Source organism: Phocoena phocoena, chromosome 14 (genome assembly GCF_963924675.1).
Source record: "Phocoena phocoena chromosome 14, mPhoPho1.1, whole genome shotgun sequence".
Classification (NCBI taxonomy): domain Eukaryota; kingdom Metazoa; phylum Chordata; class Mammalia; order Artiodactyla; family Phocoenidae; genus Phocoena; species Phocoena phocoena.
In genome coordinates, this window is record NC_089232.1 from 64364028 (window position 1) to 64384646 (window position 20619).

A 20619-nucleotide genomic window follows, 5' to 3' on the forward strand; every position below is an offset into this window, starting at 1 on the left:
GAAGAGACTGTAATTGAAAACTTCCCTAACATGGGAAAGGAAATAGCCACCCAAGTCCAGGAAGCGCAGCAAGTCCCATACAGGACAAACCCAAGGAGAAACACGCCGAGACACACAGTAATCAAATTGGCAAAAATTAAAGACAAAGAAAAATTATTAAAAGCAGCAAGGGAAAAACGACAAATGACACACAAAGGAACTCCCATAACGTTAACAGCTGATTTCTCAGCAAAAACTCTACAAGCCAGAAGGGAGTGGCATAATATACTTGAAGTGATGAAAGGGAAGAACCTACAACCAAGATTACTCTACCCAGCAAGGATCTCATTCAGCTCCCATGGAGAAATCAAAAGCTTTACAGACAAGCAAAAGCTAAGAAAATTCAGCACCATAAAACCAGCTCTACAAAAAATACTAAAGGAACTTCTCTACATGGGAAACACAAGAGAAGAAAAGGACCTACAAAAAACAAACCCAAAACAATTAATAAAATGGTCACAGGAACATACATATCGATAATTACCTTAAACGTTAATGGATTAAATGCTCCAACCAAAAGACACAGGCTTGCTGAATGGATATAAAAACAAGACCCTCTGGGAGGATCCCACATGCCATGGAGCAGCTGGGCCCGGGAGCCATGGCCGCTGAGTGTGCGTGTCCGGAGCCTGTGCTCCGCAGCGGGAGAGGCCGCAGCGGTGAGAGGCCCGTGCACCGAAGAAAAAAAACAAAAACAAGACCCACATATATGCTGTCTACGAGAGACCCACTTCAGACCTAAGGACACATTCAGACTGAAAGTGAGGGGATGGAAAAAGATATTCCATGCAAATGGCAATCAAAAGCAATCTGCAGGGCTTCCCTGGTGGCGCAGTGGTTCAGAGTCCGCCTGCCGATGCAGGGGACGCGGGTTCGTGCCCCGGTCTGGGAAGATCCCACAGGCCGTGGAGCAACTGGGCCCGTGAGCCATGGCCGCTGAGCCTGTGCGTCTGGAGCCTGTGCTCCGCAACGGGGGAGGCCACAACAGTGAGAGGCCCGCGTATGGCAAAAAAAAAAGAAAGCTGCAGTAGCAATATTCATTATCAGATAAAATCGACTTTAAAATAAAGAATGTTACAAGAGACAAGGAAGGACACTACATAATGATCAAGGGATCAATCCAAGAAGAAGATATAATTATAAATATATGTGCACCCAACATAGGAGCACCTCAATATATAAGGCAACTGCTAACATCTATAAAAGAGGAAATCGACAGTAACACAATAATAGTGGGGGACTTTAACACCTCACTTACACCAATGGACAGATCATCCAAAATGAAAATAAATAAGGAAACAGAAGCTTTAAATGACACAACAGACCAGACAGATTTAATTGATATTTATAGGACATTCAATCCAAAAACACCAGAACACACTTTCTTCTCAAGTGTGCATGGAACATTCCTCAGGATAGATCACATCGTGGGTCACAAATCAAGCCTCAGTAAATTTTAGAAAATTGAAATCATATCAAGCATCTTTTCTGACCACAATGCTATGAGATTACACAAATGAATTACAAGGAGAAAAACATAAAAAACACAAACACATGGATGCTAAACAATACGTTACTAAATAACCAAGAGATCACTGAAGAAATCAAACAGGAAATCAAAAAATACCTAGAGACAAATGACAAAGAAAACACGACGTTCCAAAACCTATGGGATGCAGCAAAAGCAGTTCTAAGAGGGAAGTTTACAGCTGTACAGGCCTACCTCAAGAAACAAGAAAAATCTCAAATAAACAATCTAACCTCACACCTAAAGGAACTAGAGAAAGAACAAACAAAACCCAAAATTAGCAGAAGGAAAGAAATCATAAAGATCAGAGCAGAAATAAATGAAATAGAAACAAAGAAAATAATAGCAAAGATCAATAAACTACAAGCTGGTTCTTTGAGGACATAAACAAAATTGATAAACCATTAGCCAGACTCATCAAGAAAAAGAGGGAGAGGACTCAAATCAATAAAATTACAAATGAAAAAGGAGAAGTTACAACAGACACCACAGAAATACAAAGCATCCTAAGAGACTACTACAAGCAACTGCATGCCAATAAAATGGACAACCTGGAAGAAATGGACAAATTCTTAGAGAAGTATAACCTCCCAGACTGAATCAGGAAGAAATAGAAAATATGAACAGACCAATCACAAGTAATAAAATTGAAACTGTGATTAAAAATCTTCCAACAAACAAAAGTCCATGACCAGATGGCTTCACAGGTGAATTCTATCAAGCATTTAGAGAAGAGCTAACACCTACCCTTCTCAAGCTCTTCCAAAAATTGCAGAGGGAGGAACACTCCCAAACTCTTTCTATGAGGCCACCATCATCCTGATAGCAAAACCAGACAAAGATACTACAAAAAAAAGAGAAAATTACAGACCAATATCACTGATGAATATAGATGAAAAACTCCTCAGCAAAATACTAGCAACAGAATCAAACAACACATTAAAAGGATCATACACCATGATCAAGTGGGTTTTAACCCAGGGATGCAAGGATTCTTCAATATACACAAATCAATTAATGTGATTCACCATATTAACAAATTGAAGAATAAAAACCATAGGATCATCTGAATAGATGCAGAAAAACTTTTGACAAAATTCAACACCCATATATAACAAAAACTCTCCAGAAAATGGGCACAGAGGGAACCTACCTCAACATAATAAAGGCCATATACGACAAACCCACAGCAAACATTATTCTCAATGGTGAAAAACTGAAAGCATTTCCTCTAAGATCAGGAACAAAACAAGGATGTCCACTCTCGCCACTATTATTCAACAGTTTTGGAAAGGCCTAGCCACAGCAATCAGAGAAGAAAAAGAAATAAAAGGAATACAAATTGGAAAAGAAGACGTTAAACTGTCACTGTTTGCAGATGACATGATACTATACATAGAGAATCCTAAAGATGCCACCAGAAAACTACTAGAGCTAATCAATGAATTTGGTAAAGTTGCAGGATACAAAATTAACGCACAGAAATCTCTTGCATTCCTATACACTAATGATGAAAAATCTGAAAGAGAAATTAAGGAAACACTCCCATCTACCACTGCAACAAAAAGAATAAAATACCTAGGAATAAACCTACTTAGGGAGACAAAAGACCTCTATGCCGAAAACTGTAAGACACTGATGAAAGAAATTAAAGATGATACCAACAGATGGAGAGATATACCATGTTCTTGGATTGGAAGAATCAATGTTGTGAAAATGACTATATTACCCAAAGCAATCTACAGATTCAATGCAACCCCGATCAAATTACCAATAGCATTTTTTACGGAACTAGAACAAAAAATCTTAAAATCTGGAGGGAGACACAAAAGACCCCGAATAGCTAAAGCAGTCTTGAGGGAAAAAACCAGAGCTTGATGAATCAGACTCCCTGACTTCAGACTATACTATCAAGCTACAGAAATCAAGATTATATAGTACTGTCACAAAAACATAAACATAGATCAATGGAACAAGATAGAAAGTCCAGAGGTAAACCCACGCACCTATGGTCAACTAATCTATGACAGAGGAGGCAAGGATACACAATGAGAAAAGACAGTCTCTTCAATAAGTGGTGCTGGGAAAACTGGACAGCTACATGTAAAAGAATGAAATTAGAACACTCCCTAACACCATACACAAAAATAAACTCATAATGGATGAAAGACCTAAACGTAAGACCGGACACTACGAAACTCTTAGAGGAAAACACAGGAAGAACACTCTTTGACATAAATCACAGCAAGATCTTTTCTGATTCACCTCCTAGACAAATGGAAATGAAAACAAAAATAAACAAATGGGACCTAATGAAACTTCAAAGCTTTTGCACAACAAAGTAAACCATAAACAAAGACAACCCTCAGAATGGGAGAAAATATTTGCAAACGAATCAACGGACAAAGGATTAATCTCCAAAATATATAAACAGCTCATGCAGCTCAATATTATAAAAACAAACAACCCAATCAAAAAATGGGCAGAAGGGCTTCCCTGGTGGCGCAGTGGTTGAGAGTCCGCCTGCCGATGCATGGGACACAGGTTCATGCCCCGGTCCGGGAAGATCCCACATGCCGTGGAGCAGCTGGGCCCGTTAGCCATGGCCGCTGAGCCTGCGCGTCCGGAGCCTGTGCTCGGCAACGGGAGAGGCCACAACAGTGAGAGGCCCGCATACCGCAAAAAAAAAAAAAAAAAAAAAAAACAAAGGGCAGAAGACCTAAATAGACATTTCTCCAAAGAAGACATACAAATGGCCAAGAAGCACATGAAAAGCTGCTCAACATCACTAATTATTAGAGAAATGCAAAACAAAACTACAGTGAGGTATCACCTCACACCAGTTAGAATGGGCATCATCAGAAAATCTACAAACAACAAATGCTGGAGAGGGTGTGGAGAAAAGGGAACCCTCTTGCACTGTTGGTGGGAATGTAAATTGATACAGCCACTATGGAGAACAGTATGGAGGTTCCTTAAAAAGCTAAAAATAGAATTACCATATGATCCAGCAATACCACTACTGGGCATATACCCAGAGAAAACCATAATTCAAGAAGACACACTGCAGCACTATTTACAATAGCCCGGTCATGGAAGCACTATTTACAATAGCTGCAGCACTATTTACAATAGCCCGGTCATGGAAGCAACCTAAATGCCCATCGACAGACGAATGGATAAAGAAGATGTGGTACGTATATACAATGGAATATTCCTCAGCCATAAAAAGCAACGAAATTAGGTCATTTGTAGAGACGTGGATGGATCTAGAGACTGTCATACAGAGTGAAGTAAGTCAGAAAGAGAAAAACAAATATCGTATATTAACGCATATATGTGGAACTTAGAAAAATCGTACAGATGAACCAGTTTGCAGGGGAGAAATAGAGACACAGATGTAGAGAACAAATGTATGGACACCAAGTGGGGAAAGCGGCTGGGGGGGTGGGATGAATTGGGAGACTGGGATTGACATGTATACACTAATGTGTATAAAATGGATTACTAATAAGAACCTGCTGTATAAAAAAAGTAAAGTAAAATTCAAAAAATTTAAAAAATAATCTATTTAAGAAAAACAAAAATAAGGGGAAAAAATGAATTAACCTAAAAACACATTACATAAATACATCAGAAAGGATACCAAAATAAACAGAACCCAGGAAATATGAATACAACAAAACATGCAACAAAATCACATCAAATATATTTCCGGCCTTTTTAAATACTTAAGTCAAATACAAACCATTGGAAGAGTGAAGAAGGCTGAGCAAAGTGTCCAATAAATATCTGATGATAGTACGTAACTGCTCTGTGGAAGACGTCTGAATTAAATCTTTTGGGTCTGAAGTTTCATTCAACATCCTCCTACTTGCTCCAAGAGCTACTCTGAGCCTCTGCACTGCATTATGAGCCAAATTTAGTTGAAGCTGTAGCTGAATACAGTCCTGATAGGCAGAAAAGACTCTGCTGTCCTCCTCGACGGCCTTGTCTGGCTTTCTCAAAAAGTACTGTGCATTGTTAGCACTGTTGAGAGGAGGAAGATCAATACTTTGCAAAAGAGTTTCTAGTCGATGACAAGCCAAGTTATACCTGTAAGTAAAAAATAAATGAATAATTCCTGCAATGTTCTCTTTGACATACATGTACGAATACACACTAAAATTAAATCTCTAAAACAAGTTAACACCATTAAACCATTAAAAAGAATTAATCAATGTCAATTCATCAATTGGTAAGTACTAAAAAAAATAGATCCAATTATTTAATCACAATATATTAATGCATTAAACATTATTGTAACATGCTAGTGTCCTACTGCCTTTTTCTCTTTTCTATACACTTATGAAAAGTCATTTCTTGACAAGTATGTGGGAGACATTATAGAAAATATAGGGTTTCAATAAGACTAAAATATATTGCAATTTTCTACTAACCTGCACTGTATATCCTCCTGTAGAGCAACCATCATTGTTAAATGCTGGTCAATTTCTGGTTGGTTTGCAGATTCTCCCTCTCCCCTCAGAGGATCATGCATTAATTTCAGTTCACTCTCCCAAGGCAAGATATAGGTATGACCATAGTAAAATCCTAATGGGATTTTAGCTCTGGCATTTGTACTTCCATAGCGTCCAATGACAGTGATCTGAAATGAAAACTTATAAATATACATAACCACCCATCTACCACAATAAAAATCTGAGTCGTGTATTTTAAAAGATAATTATATTATAAATTATAAAAAGATACTTTTGTTTTTATTTTTTAATTGAAGTGTAGTTGAATTACAATGTTGTGTTAATTTCTGCTGTACAGCAAAGTGATTCAGTTATACATAATTTTTCCATTATGGTTTACCACAGGATATTGAATATGGTTCCCTGTGCTGTAAGGATACTTTTAAATTATATGTCTGAATATTTTCCATAACTTATCAGAAACATGGAAGGCATATCAATTCATTTTCTTGAAGTTCTTTACCTTCATGAATCTACACACTGGAGGTGGTATCAAATCATGAAGAATTAGTGAATGGGTGCTTATATCTGTTGCCACTACCAATCGCCTCCCATCAACCTCTTCTCCTAATGTCCAAATGTCAATTGACAAGGAGGCCAAGTCTCCACAAGTGGGAATCAATACGTCTGTCAACAGTATTGGTCTACCAAAATCCAAGGTCACAAATCTCCTTGCTCCTATGAGAAATAGAGAGCAACAGCTGACACAAAATACCATGTATCAATTAACCAAAAGACACACTCTGGAACATTCATCTTAAAATAGGAAATCAACTCACTAAACTATAAACAAGAAGAAATGTTAATAATTCTCATTCAAAAACTGTCTAAAACCTCAATTTATATTAGTTTGAACCCCAAGATTTAAGTAAAAAATATACAAGAATAAGTTTGTTACTGTGAAGGCAATCAACTGTACATATAAGCTTATTTTAAAACTTTAGAGCAAAAAAAGGTAAATCAGCAAAAATATAGATTAATTCAATGAAGCACCTATCGGTTCTTCTTTCAGTCATTTGGTCTTTTAATTTTACAACTAAATGTATTTATTATTGATACCAAATTTTATTATTTGATTTTGGTTTTCTTAAGCCTTATTTAACATCTTTTGGAGTTGCATCTTACATTTGGGTTAAGATGTAAAGGACAAGCGTAAGGCTGAAATCGCATGTAGTCATTACTACCACACTAAAAAATCTCTGAGGAAGGTCCTCCAATGGAGACAGATAAAACTTACTTACAAACAATGCTTCCCTCCCATACTGACACATCACTGTCTCTTCAGCTCAGTACCAAATGAAGAAGAAGGCTTACTCTTAAGGGCCACACTAAAGAGACAGTATGTCTTTTATGTGTAAGCTCATATATTAACAAAAGAATGATCTGAGAGAAACAGAGGAGCAGATTTGCATCTCTCAACTCACACACATTTCAGGAATAAGTTCAATTAGTGAAACAGCAGGCATTAATAAAAATCCTACTTATTTTTCTTCTTTATTGTGTTAGGGGCAGATAGTAACCTTACCAGTTACATTTTACAGTGAAGGAACCCAACTAAATTTAACTTGTAGGACTAGTGCCATCTCCATAGAGCCATTTTAAGGAAAACAAGGCAGTATTTTCCTAAAGAGAAAGACTACTGAACAAAAAACATAATTCTCCCCCCTTTGGGGGGCTTACGTGCCACAGTCGAGTCCACAGATAGAAAACCAAATCATAGTGTAAACAACTGCTCACATTTCATAAAGACTGGAATTTCAAGTCTATATGCCATGAACACTAATTACTGTTACCAATGAATGATTAGTTGGGCAGAAAACAGCATGTAACACTTTAATTTTTAAAACTCTCTTTTCCAAAGAGGAAACAACCCACTGCAATAAAGCAAATATGGTTCAACTCTTCATATGATGAAAAGTGATCCAGTATGCACTATATTCATGTTAATTCTTCCTATAAAACACACCTAAGGACTTCGTTAAATTCTGCTGCTGGTCAAGCCCAGAAATAACACTTGGTAGGATAATGAGGCAAATATTGCCTACAGTGTATTAGTAAACATGCTCTAATTAAAAGTAACTATCCTGATCACAGGTCTGTAGCATATAAGCATGGTACAAGCCTAAGTAAAATTTGAACTATCCAGAGACCATGAAATGTTAGTAATCCTACTCAGTTATTTTAATTAGCAGTAATCTTGTCAGCTATTCTCAAAAAATGGTTCCAACATTAGAATGCTAGTCTTAATGAATACTTCTTTAAGCATAATTTTTAGTGTAATGGTAATTGAGCAGCTACAATAAAGACAGATATTTATGTCAACCATAGTTCAACAGACGAGATTCTTTTTTTTTTTTTTTTTTTTAATTAATTAATTTTTGACTGCATTAGGTCTTCGCTGCTGCGTGTGGGCTTTTCTCTAGCTGCGGTGAGCAGGGGCTACTCTTCATTGCGGTGTGCGGGCTTCTCATTGCAGTGGCTTCTCTCGTTGCAGAGCACGGGCTCTAGGCACGCGGGCTTCAACAGTTGTGGGTCGTGGGCTCTAGAGCGCAGGCTCAGTAGTTGCGGTTCACGGGCTTAGCTGCTCCATGGCATGTGGGATCTTCCCAGACCAGGGCTTGAACCCGTGTCTCCTGCATTGGCAGGTGGATTCTCAACCACTGCACCAGCAGGGAAGCCCCAGGTGAGATTCTTATACAGAAGAAATCCACTGTTTGGATACAATTAATGAAACCACTCAGCACCACTCTTCCATTCAACTTGGTAAGCTCACAGCTTGAGCCTTATGTAATGCTTATTCTTGGTAAAAAGCACTTTCCCAAGAGCAGATGTGATTTATTTGCACAGGAAAATCAAACTACAAAATATTAAGTCTTCAAAGGGCCAGCAGACAAGGCAAAAAGAATATTTTAAGCAAATCAAAGATTACCTGAATGCATCCGTTCTATAATAATGGACTGGTGAGGGGGAGGCTGAAGAAAATGTGAAGCATGAGAAATTGCAAGGGCTAGACCAGAGCCAAGTGGATTCTAGAAAAGAAGAAAGTATAACTCTATATTGATATCACTCTTGCTCTATAAAAACTAATAACCATAATATAAAGTTAACAAGTCCCATTTCCAGATGTATATTCTGTAACATTAAATAAAATAATCTAATTTGATATAACAAGTTAACGTAATAAAACTTTGCTTTCTAAAGTTAGCGTATACATCAAAATACTTTTAAATGTCTAAGCGAACACCTATTTAAAATATAGTAATTTACCATTCTGGACTTGTTGGAATTTTTGTTATGTGCAGCAAGATTGACTGCTGGGGGATCAATAACTGAGCCTGGGAAAAGCTGTGCAAGTTCGGCATTAATCACAACGGAAACTGCTTCATTGGGTGGGGTGAGTGGTGGAGTCATAAAAAGTGGTGTTGTTTTTGGAGTGGGTGGAATAACATCAGATGGATGGATGAAGAATCCAGGGGCTGCCACTGGGTTGGAAGGCACAGAGTTGTGAACAGGACCTACTGCTGATGCTGCTGATGCTGCTGCAGCTGCTGCAGCTGTTGTCTGATGTAACTTGGCTTCCAGCTTCGCTTTCTGTAAAAGAAGTAAAAGCAACAAATATAGACTAATCCTGCCTATCTAAATTGTGGGGAATACTACGTGGGTATATATTGTGAAAATAAACATGATTAACTGTATCCTAGTTCAATAAAAAGGAAATTAAGTAAAAAATGGACTCAACATGGAGTACTTCTATGCGATATATGTGTGTGTGTGTGAGTGTGTGTGTGTGTGTGTGTGTGTGTATAATACACACACACACACATACTTCCTTAAATATTTGATATAAACTTTCCTGAGTATTTGGGAAATAGGAATTTCTCAAAGCAAAGGCGGAAAGGAACCAGAACAATTAAATGTAAATAAGGAAAGAAAGTTCTCCTCAAAACAAAATATTAACAGGAAATGGATTCTCACGCTGCCTAACCTGATACAATTTGTCACCAGGAATTGTATGAAGTTTCCAAAACATCTGCTATTATTAGTAAATTTTAATTCACGTTAAGTTAATTGGTCTTTAAAATGTTGTTTTAGGTTTTTCAATCCATTAAAATAGTAACTTTTAGCTCTTATGTTTGACCAAGAGTGTTTATAAACAGAGTAAAGAATGGAACTTACTTAAAGACTGCAAAGAAAATATCAATTATATACCCCCAGATATGTATCAAAGAAAATGCATTTATATAAGTTTTAAAAATTTAAGTACATCACAAAGATGTTACCTCAATTTTTGTAGAAAATGATTAGCTCAGATCGGTCAACCTTTACAAAAATAATGGTCATTTTTACAGTTTTTCAGCTTTTGAAGTTTAGAGACAGCATGAACAAAGAGCCAAATAGTCTCCAACCTGTTGCTGAAGCTTCAAAAGCTGCTGCTGTTTCTCTTGCAGCACCTGTAGCTGTTGCTCGGCTGAAGCCATTGCATGAGAGAGAGACTGCAAAGCTACCTGGGCTGCTGAACTCAGGGCTGTCGAAGCTTCCCCAACTGTCCCAGATGATAGTCCACCTACTGCAGGAGTAACCCCGAAGGAACTCACTGGCATAAGACAAGGGGGGAAAAGAAACAGGATGAAGAAAAGGTTCACAGAGAAACATATACAAAGTATATACTACTTTCACACTAAAACTACAGTTAATTTTCCTTTAAAAATAAGATTCTTTAGAGGCAATCTTAATGGTAAAAGTATATCAATAATAATAGTATTCAAGTATAAGGGATCCAGGAATGACTTTTGATCAAAGAAAAATTAGTATGCTTTTGAGTTTAAAAATATTGTCAGCATGGAAGAAATTTCATTTAACATGGCTAAACTCTTACGCAATTTGAGCATAAGAAACAGGCTGAGTTTCCTTTACTAAGTTTCTTACAGCAACACCAACTTCTTCTCCGTCCCCTAAAAAGCTCAAACAACTTTCAATTCCAAGAACATCATTTAACAAAACTGACAACACCTATTTCCTCATTTAAAGCATAGCCTGGGAAAGAGAATCTTGCCCACAAAGAATATGCAAAGCAACGTTTCCTACCATATGCTCCTCAGAACACTAAGAAGAGGAGAAGCATGTCAGATGCACAGTCAAATAAGTCTGGCACATACTGCTTACCCATGAACATTATCATCATTACAGGTCTATGGAATCGCACAAAGTTAAAATTTTTTCACCCCTCTTTTCAATGTTATTCAAATATACAGCATAAAAGAATTTTTTTCCCATGATATATTTACCAGTATCTGTGTAAAACATTTTGGAAAAAGCTGAAATAAAAACTTAATTTCCTAAACTCACACAATTAATCTTCGACAAAGGAGGCAAGAACATACAATGGAGAAAAGACAGTCTCTTCAGCAAGTGGTGCTGGGAAAGGTGGACAGCCCCATGTAAATCAATGAAGTTAGAACACACCCTCACACCATATACAAAAATAAACTCAAAATGGCTGAAAGACTTAAATATAAGACATGACACCATAAAACTCCCAGAAGAGATCACAGGCAAAACATTCTCTGACATAAATCGTACCAATGTCTCCCAAGGCAATAGAAATAAAAGCAAAAATAAACAAATGGGACCTAATCAAACTTATAGGCTTTTGCACAGCAAAGGAAACCATAAACAAAACAAAAAGACAACCTATAAGAAAATATTTGCAAACGATGTGATAAACAAGGGCTTAATTTCCAAAATATACAAACAGCTCATACAATTCAATAACAAGAAAACAAACAACCCAATCAAAAAATGGGCAGAAGACCTAAATAGACATTTCTCCAAAGAAGACATACAGATGGCCAATAGGCACAAGAAAATATGTTCAACATCACTAATAATTAGAGAAATGCAAAACAAAACTACAATGAGGTACCACCTCACACTGGTCAGAATGGCCATCATTAAAAAGTCTACAAATAACAAATGCTGGAGAGGGTGTGGAGAAAAGGGAACCCTCCTACTCCTACACTGTTGGTGGGAATGTGAACTGGTGCAGCCACTATGCAAAACAGTATGTAGGTTCCTTAAAAAACTAAAAATAGAATTGCCATATGATTCGGCAATCCCACTCCTGGACATACATCCAGAGAAAACTCTAATTTGAAAAGATACGTGCACCCCAATGTTCATGGCTGCGCTATTTACAATAGCCAAGACATGGAAGCAACCTAAATGTCCATCAACAGATGAATGGATAAAGAAGATGTGGTACATATATACAATGGAATACTACTCATCCATGAAAAAGAATGAAATAATGCCATATGCAGCAACATGGATGGACCTGGAGATTATTATACTAAGTGAAGTAAGAGAAAGACTTACTTATATTAAGGAAAGATAACTGCTACAATAATAACAAATGTTTAGTATGTATTACCTACTACCTTACACTGTTTTAGTTAATTACTACATTCAACAAATGAACCCTGAAGGGCAGGTACTATGATTCTGGTCTTTAGTTGATTAAGTAAAGAATGGCTCAGAGAAGTTACCCTGTAAAGTTACCTAATGGTAGAACTAGGGTTAGAACCAAGGGCTGTGTGAAATCAAACCTAACGTGAGGCATAGTGCTAAGCATGGGACTTACATCAACTCATTTAATCTTTGCAATGGCACATGAGTAGGTAATATGTTATCCCATTTTACAGATAATGTATCTAAAATTGAGGGAACTATATGGCAGAAACTAACACAACATTTTAAATCAACTATACTCCAATAAAAATAAAAATAAATAAAATAAAGTTGAGGGAAGTAACCTGCTCATAAATACCTGAAAAGGGGAGAAAAAAGGTAATCTGACAGCCTATCTTAACATCTAACAATGACTATATTATGCCAGAATTCAAATAAACTATTTTTAAAAACTAAGCTATAATCACAAGATTGAAATAACAACAAAACTGTGCATAGCCTCTTAACAATTAAAACTCTCCTCAACTTAAAAAAAAAACATGATCATTACAGTGTAGCCATCATACACCTCATTTAACTTGCACAAATTCAACTATATAAGCTTGGGCAAAGAAAGAGCAATCATAACTCATATAAGCTGTGTGCTGCAAAATGAAATCCATTTGCTCCATCAAGTGTTCCACCAAAGCAACAGCAGTTCATTCCAACTCTAGAGGGAAAATTATTAGACTTACTAAGGCATTTATGTTGTACTTGTACTTTGGGGTAATTTAAGTGGTTTTTCAATATTAACCATGTGTATTTTAGCCCTTTACTGATTTTAAAAATCTAATGCCCAAATAATATTTAAAGGAAAATGAGCTAAGTCACAAGAAACACGTTAAGAGACATAAACAACCCAAGAAAAATAAGTCATCCTGCTACTATAAAACTAATTTTTAAATCTTTTGCATAGAGTTTTCAATATCATTTCCTATTTTTATACTAAGAGCCTCTAAAACTAGATATAAAAAAACAGAGGTGAGAACAAGAAAAAGATGACTACTATCACCATTTCTATTCAGTATAAATGCAGGAAGTCCTAGGAAGCATGACAGAGCAAGAAAAAGAAATAAAAGATATAACAACTAGAACAACAACAAAGTAAAAATCTCTTTATTAACAGATGATATAATTGTGTATATTTAAACTCCCTAAAAAAAAATCCCTAAGAATGTACAATCTACAAGAATTAATAAGTTAATATAGCAGTGTCACCAGGTATGAGATTAATATACACAGATCAATTATACTTCTATAGACCAGCAAGAAAAACCTGGAAATAAAATTAAGAAAAATAGCACTTATAATAGCATAAAAATTCAAATAGCTAGGTACAAATCTAAAAAGGATGTGCAAAACTTCTAGTGCACCAAGAACTATAAGACATCACCAAGATAAATGGAATACCTAATTTAGCATAAATATATACTAAAGAATATTACCATGTTAATGGACTGGAAGTCTTAATGTTAAGATGTCAATCCTCCCAAACTGACTTATATTCAAATCCCATATTAAAATACAATACGTTTTTTGAGTATAAATTATCAATCCAATTCTAAAATTTAAATGGAATTACTGAGATCTAATGTACAGCACATTGATTATAGATCATAATACTGTGTTATATACTTGAAAGTTACAAAGAGAGTAAATCTTAAATGTTCTCACCACAAAAAAGAAATAGTAATTCTGTGACGTGATGAAGGTATTAGCTAATGCTATGGAGGGAATCATTTTACAATATATAAATTTTTCAAAACAACACACTGTACACCTTAAACTTGCTCACTGTTGTATGTCATTTATATTTCAATAAAGCTGGAAAAAATGGAAATACAAAAGACCCAGAATCTTTATGAAAGAGCACCTTTAAGAAAAAGAATGTTGGTGGATTACACTCCTAGGTATACACTCAAGAAAAATGAAAACATACATCACAATGAACACTTAACACAAAAATGTTCACAGCAGTATTTTTCTTAATAGCCAAAAAGAGGAAACAACCCAAATGTCCATTAACTGCTGAGCAGATAAACGAAATGTGGTACATCCAAAAAAAATTTTAAGTGGTAAATATAAAATGGAATATTATTCAGCTACAAAAATGATGTACTTAGACATGCTAAATGGACAAACCTTGAAAATATTAAACCAAGTGGAAGAACCCAGACAAAAAGGTCATATACTATATGATTCCACATTTATGGGAAATGTCCAGGGTAGGCAAATCCATAGACTCAAAACAGATTAGTGATTGCTAGAAGATGGGGGAGAGGGGAATTGGGAGTGACTGTTAACGGTTACAGGGTTTCTTTCTGGAGTGATTAAAACGCTCTGGAATTAGTGGTAATGACTACACAACACTATGAAAACTTCATATATAAATTTTGTAAATCTACCAAAAAAGAAAAAAAGTTGGTAGATTTGTAGCAGATTTTAAGACTTAACATAAAGTTACAGTAATTAAGACAATGAGGTACTGGCATAAGGCTAGATAAACTGACCAAAGGAACAGAAATGACCCACACAGATAGCAAACACATAATTCTGAAGAGAGGTGACATTGCAGTAGAGTGAAGGAAAGATAGCTTTTCCCCCACAAATGATTACACACCAGAAGAGAGAAAGACTAAACTAAGATGAATTAGAAGAAAATACCCATCGTAAAAGAAGAGATTTAAAAGTTGAAATTATGTCAGTTATAGTGATGAAGTGTAACATACATGAAACTGGAGATGCAAGAAGAAAGAAGATAAAAAACAGGGCAGAAGCAGTGTTTCAACAGTTAATGGCTGAGATCTTTCTAAAGCTGATGGAAGATATGAAGTAAGCATTCAAGAAGCTCTGTGAATCCCAACCAGGATAATTACAACTGAAACCACATGTAGGAAATCAGAGAAAAATGCTGAAAACAGAGAGAAAGGAGGTGAAGGGCAGAAATCAAGGAGGGTGGGGGAAGAGTATGAATCTCAAAAACACCTTGAAAACTGACAATGACATTAAAAAAGGAATAATAAGACTGACAAGTGATGTCTAACAAAAACAGTGTAAAGTAAAATGAAAGATTACCTTTAAATAACTAGAAGAAATAATAGCTGGCTTACAATTCTGTAACATGTGAAATATTCTTCAAGAATGAAGATGGGGGCTTCCCTGGTGGTGCAGTGGTTAAGAATCCATCTGCCAATGCAGGGGACATGGGTTCAAGCCTTGGTCCAGAAAGATCCCACATGCTGCGGGGCAACTAAGCCCATGCGCCACAACTACTGAGCCTGCGCTCTAGACCCCACGAGCCACAACTACTGAGCCCACGTGCCACAACTACTGAAGCCCGCGTGCCTAGAGCCCATGCTCCACAACAAGAGAAGCCACCGCAATAAGAAGCCCGCACACCACAACAAAGAGTAGCCCCCGCTTGCCGCAACTAGAGAAGGCCCGTGCACAGCAATGAAGACCCAACGCAGCCAAGATTAAAATAAATAAAATAAATTTATTAAAAAAAAAGAATGAAGATGACATATCTTGATCCAAACAAGCCAAATGTAGAAAGTTATTATTATGATGTTCAGAAAAATTTAATTAAGTACTGAAAATTAGATGATACTATGACATTGATTATACTAATTTATTAGATTATGAGAAAGTGTATCATAATAAACCATAGTTAATTTAGATAATTATAATAAAAATGGAATCAGTTATTAAAGAGGACATCCGCATTGTTTAAGATACTACGTATGCAGGGCTTCCCTGGTGGTGCAGTGGTTGAGAGTCCGCCTGCCGATGCAGGGGACACGGGTTCATGCCCCGGTCCAGGAAGATCCCACATGCCACAGAGCGGCTGGGCCCGTGAGCCATGGCCATTGAGCCTGCGCGTCCGGAGCCTGTGCTCCGCAACGAGAGAGGCCACAACAGAGAGAGGCCCACGTACTGCCAAAAAAAAATAAAAATAAAAAAATAATAATAAAAAAAATAAACAGATACTATGTATGGATAATGGCTGTCATTTATCTAATATTTCAAGAAATATTTGAAATTTTCCTACAGAAAACAAAGTTAATTCATCATCAGTAGACAAGAACAAAAAAAGTGATCTTACAGAGTTTTCAGACATAAAGAAAAATCAAACCACAGAAAAGCTCAAAAGCAAAGAAACAGAGAAATGAAAATGGAGTTATGAAATAAATCCAAATGAATACTGAATATAAAAACTATAATAATAACCATGGAATTAAAATACATATAAAATTAAGGTATAAAGCCACATTGCCATATAAATTAGAAAGGTGATAAATAATGTTCAATATATTTGCACTGTATGGTAAAAAGAAAAGCAACTGGATTTCTGGATGTCAAGGATATGTGTATATTATGCTCTCTGGGATGATTGCTAAAAATATTATAATAAAAAGTAGAATAATAGCTCAATAAAAATACAATCACCAATAAAATGGAAACAAAGGAGAAAAAGAAACATCTAACAGGCAAGATGAGAAATCTAATAGAATATATGAAAAACATGGTAGATCTGAATCCAAATATATTACTAAGTACATTAAATGTAAATAAACTAAATACTCCAATTGAAAGAAGGGGAGGAAAAAAGCAATTACATTCTGCTTATAAAAGACATGACTAAAATGAAAGGAGACACTGAAAAGTTGAAAGTAAAAAGAAGGAAAAATATATACCATACAAATAGTAACTAAAAGAAAGCTGATAACTGGTAGAGAAAAATCAAACAAAGTAATTTTAGGAAAATCAATCTTAGAGAGAGAGAGATAATACCTAGCGATAAAAGATTCAATTCACAAGAAAGATACAACCATTCTAAATTTATATGGTAGCTTCAAAATGTATAAAATAAAAATTGTTGAAACTAAAATAGACAAATCCACAGGTATAATGAAAGGAATTTAACATGCTGATCTTATTAACTAAAAACAAACAAAAAAAAACAGATGAAATAATCAAAGACAGAGAATTTGAAGACCACAATTAATCCAAGTGGATATACAGAGCACACTTCACCAAGTGCAGAGTAAACATTATTGTCAAGCATTATTGCTGATCCTCTGCAATTCCCAATAAATTTTGCAGACTGACAAAGTATTTCTTTTGACCCCACAGCATTTTAAATAGAAATGAATAAGATGATAACTAGAAAATATTAATATGCTTGTAAATTAAGGAGCGCATTTTTTAACATTACTTACTAAAGTTGAATATATGAAAACCCTATAAAGCAGCAAATCAACTTCTACAGTCATAGCTAAGAAAATAGTGTATCCACTAGTACTAACAGCACTACAATATAACAACCCAAATGTCACTCAAGAGTACACAAATCAATAGTAGGTACATAAATTTTGTTTTATTCAGAGAGTAGAATCGTAAACAGCAATGAAAATGAACAAACTATCTACATATGCAATGATATAGGTGAATTTAACAACGATAACATGGAACAGAAGGCTGACCAAAAAATACATAAATGCAATGATATAGGTGAATGATATAGGTGAATTTAACAACGATAACATGGAACAGAAGGCTGACCAAAAAATACATAAATGCAATTCTATACTACACAGACCCTACTCAATCAGTGTTTAGGAACACGTAGCTAAGAGGTTATACAAAGAAACAAATAAAAACCAAGAAATGATTACTCTAAAAGTTAGGACAGTGTTTACCTTTTGGAGAGAGTGAGGGAAAAATAAATGGAAAGGGGGTATGAAGAAATCTTCTTTTAGAGTACTGGAAATGTTATTTCTTGACTTGGTGGTCACATGGGCAGTTTGTGTTGTGATAAATTGCTTCATTATACAATTGTTTTCTGTACCTTTCTGTATGCGCATTATATTTCACAATTAACATGTTTCAAAAGAAAAGGAGACAGGAAGCTGAGAGACTACAGTCATCTTCTAGCACCTTATGATCACTAGTCAGGACTTTGCCCTAACATTTAATAAGTATCCCTCTGCTGGTGGTGGTTTCAATCTGGGTGGAATACAGAGGTGAATGCTTATAAAAGCATAGACTACCTTTGGAAAGACAAGAAACGGGTCCTATTGTATGTTTTACAGGAGTAGAAATGGGTAGGAATGTGAGGAAATACTTTTCTTTTTCAAACCAGATCTTTTATGTTTTAAATTTTATAACTTCTGAAAGTATTATTCAAACACATTAATTTTCTTAAAATAAAAAATTAATTTCATGACAGTTCCAAAAAAAAAGTCTGATTTAGAACCAAAGAGTTTTCTGGAAGTTTAATTTCTTGTTATCGCATGTTTCCATACCACTGTAAATATATAAGTTTCTACAAAATGACTGCAATAGTCCAAGAAAACAAACACAAATGAATTTTGACCCTTCTGGCATCTCCATATGAAAGAAATATAAAATTTTATTTTTAAATTAAAACTCTCAGCTACATAAGCCATGAATTTCACTTAGTGGTTACTTCTACAATTGGAAGATATAAGATGATTCTGAATAAAAAGGCACTCAAAGGACTGTTAATTTCCCTTTAAAACACTTTGTCATTCTGGACCCAAGTGCAAGATTAAATTTTTCAAGACTTCTCAAGCAAACTATTTTTACTTTCTGTTAGACAGTTGAAGAAACAAAAAGACACCTACTTACAAAAAACCATCAACAGCAGAATTCATTCAAGACAATATTCAAAAACACTTCTGGGACTGTAATATAAATGTAAAACCATATACCAATATTTTTAATTATAAAAACTTCAATTATTTGTGCCCAGATAGAACTAACTGTAAATAAACACTGATCCTACAATGTGAAGAAAAAACACAGGAAGTAAGATATACAGAATAAACAGAAGTCCTTCTCACTGATTATTCATTTAAAGCATCAACAACACCATATATTCAACACACACAAATACTGGTTCATATATCCAAAGTTGTTTTAAACTAGCTGAAAAAACAGTATTTCGTCTTCACTCATCTCAACCTTCTCAAAGACATTATCAAATATACCTTTAACTTTAAACGCAAGAAATTACATCATGATGCCAAACTGACCATCAAGACTGATTGCTGAAGGTGGGTAATGAAAATATGGTCTATTGTACTCGTCCCTCTACTTTCGTTATGTTTGATATTTTCCAAATTAAAATGTTTCTAAAAATGCATATACATAAAACAAAAAGATTTAACATAGGGTTCTAGAGGGTAGGAAAAAACCCATGAATAGACTTAGAAAAGAATATGAAACCACTTATGATTTTTCCCCAAAGTGTGCCTCCTACCAATAAGTTTCTACTAAACATGACAGCAAAGGAATTTACGTATACTATAAACTGATATGTAAATATTGATATATCACTTTATTACAACATAAAATATGTAATAAAAGAATGTATATAATAAGAGAAGGTATATACCAGTAAACGTACTTGCATCATCCCTTTCTATTCTGGTTCCATCACTAGTTGACACACAAGTAAAGTGCAGAGGTTCAACTTCTAGAAGTCCAGTGAGAGATGTGAAACTACCTTCAGCAGCTGTGCAACTACTGACCTTTCCATTTCCTAATACAAAAAAGAGACAAGTTTTATAAAACGTGAATTAACCTTAAAAATGCAATAATCATATTGAGAATTATAGCTACTACTTCGATTTTAATTAGAAAGATGTATAAATGCATAAACACAGGGTTTACACAGGGCTTCAACAATGGACGTGGTATTAAGAAAACACACAAATAGATACTAGTCTCCTTACTACAAAAGCAGAGTTGCAGAGAAGCAACCTAGTGGCCATTCACATTAACAAGAAACTATAACAAGTGATTTAGATTTTAAACGAGGAATAGAAGACAAAAGAAAAACAATTAATAAATAAATAAAATAGATTTTAAATGAGGGGAAAAAATAACCAGCTACTTAGATTAGCTATTACTCAGTCTGTTTAAGTATGCAAAATATCAGAATATATTCTATGACGTCAACAGTACAAATGACACTTATTAAAAACTAAAAAAATA

General features: G+C 35.3%; 1 protein-coding gene across 1 annotated transcript in view; it reads right to left on the reverse strand.

Annotated features, from left to right (window-relative positions):
* Nucleotides 1-20619, reverse strand: part of BIRC6 (baculoviral IAP repeat containing 6) — a 245524-nt gene that overhangs the window by 145060 nt on the left and 79845 nt on the right. The window contains exons 23-29 of the mRNA XM_065891330.1: nucleotides 20018-20164; nucleotides 10494-10681; nucleotides 9355-9678; nucleotides 9017-9116; nucleotides 6551-6765; nucleotides 6007-6215; nucleotides 5316-5662 (exon numbers count right to left, since the gene is read on the reverse strand). Of these exons, the coding sequence (XP_065747402.1) occupies nucleotides 5316-5662; nucleotides 6007-6215; nucleotides 6551-6765; nucleotides 9017-9116; nucleotides 9355-9678; nucleotides 10494-10681; nucleotides 20018-20164 (1530 nt within the window). The remainder of the gene's footprint in view (nucleotides 1-5315; nucleotides 5663-6006; nucleotides 6216-6550; nucleotides 6766-9016; nucleotides 9117-9354; nucleotides 9679-10493; nucleotides 10682-20017; nucleotides 20165-20619) is intronic.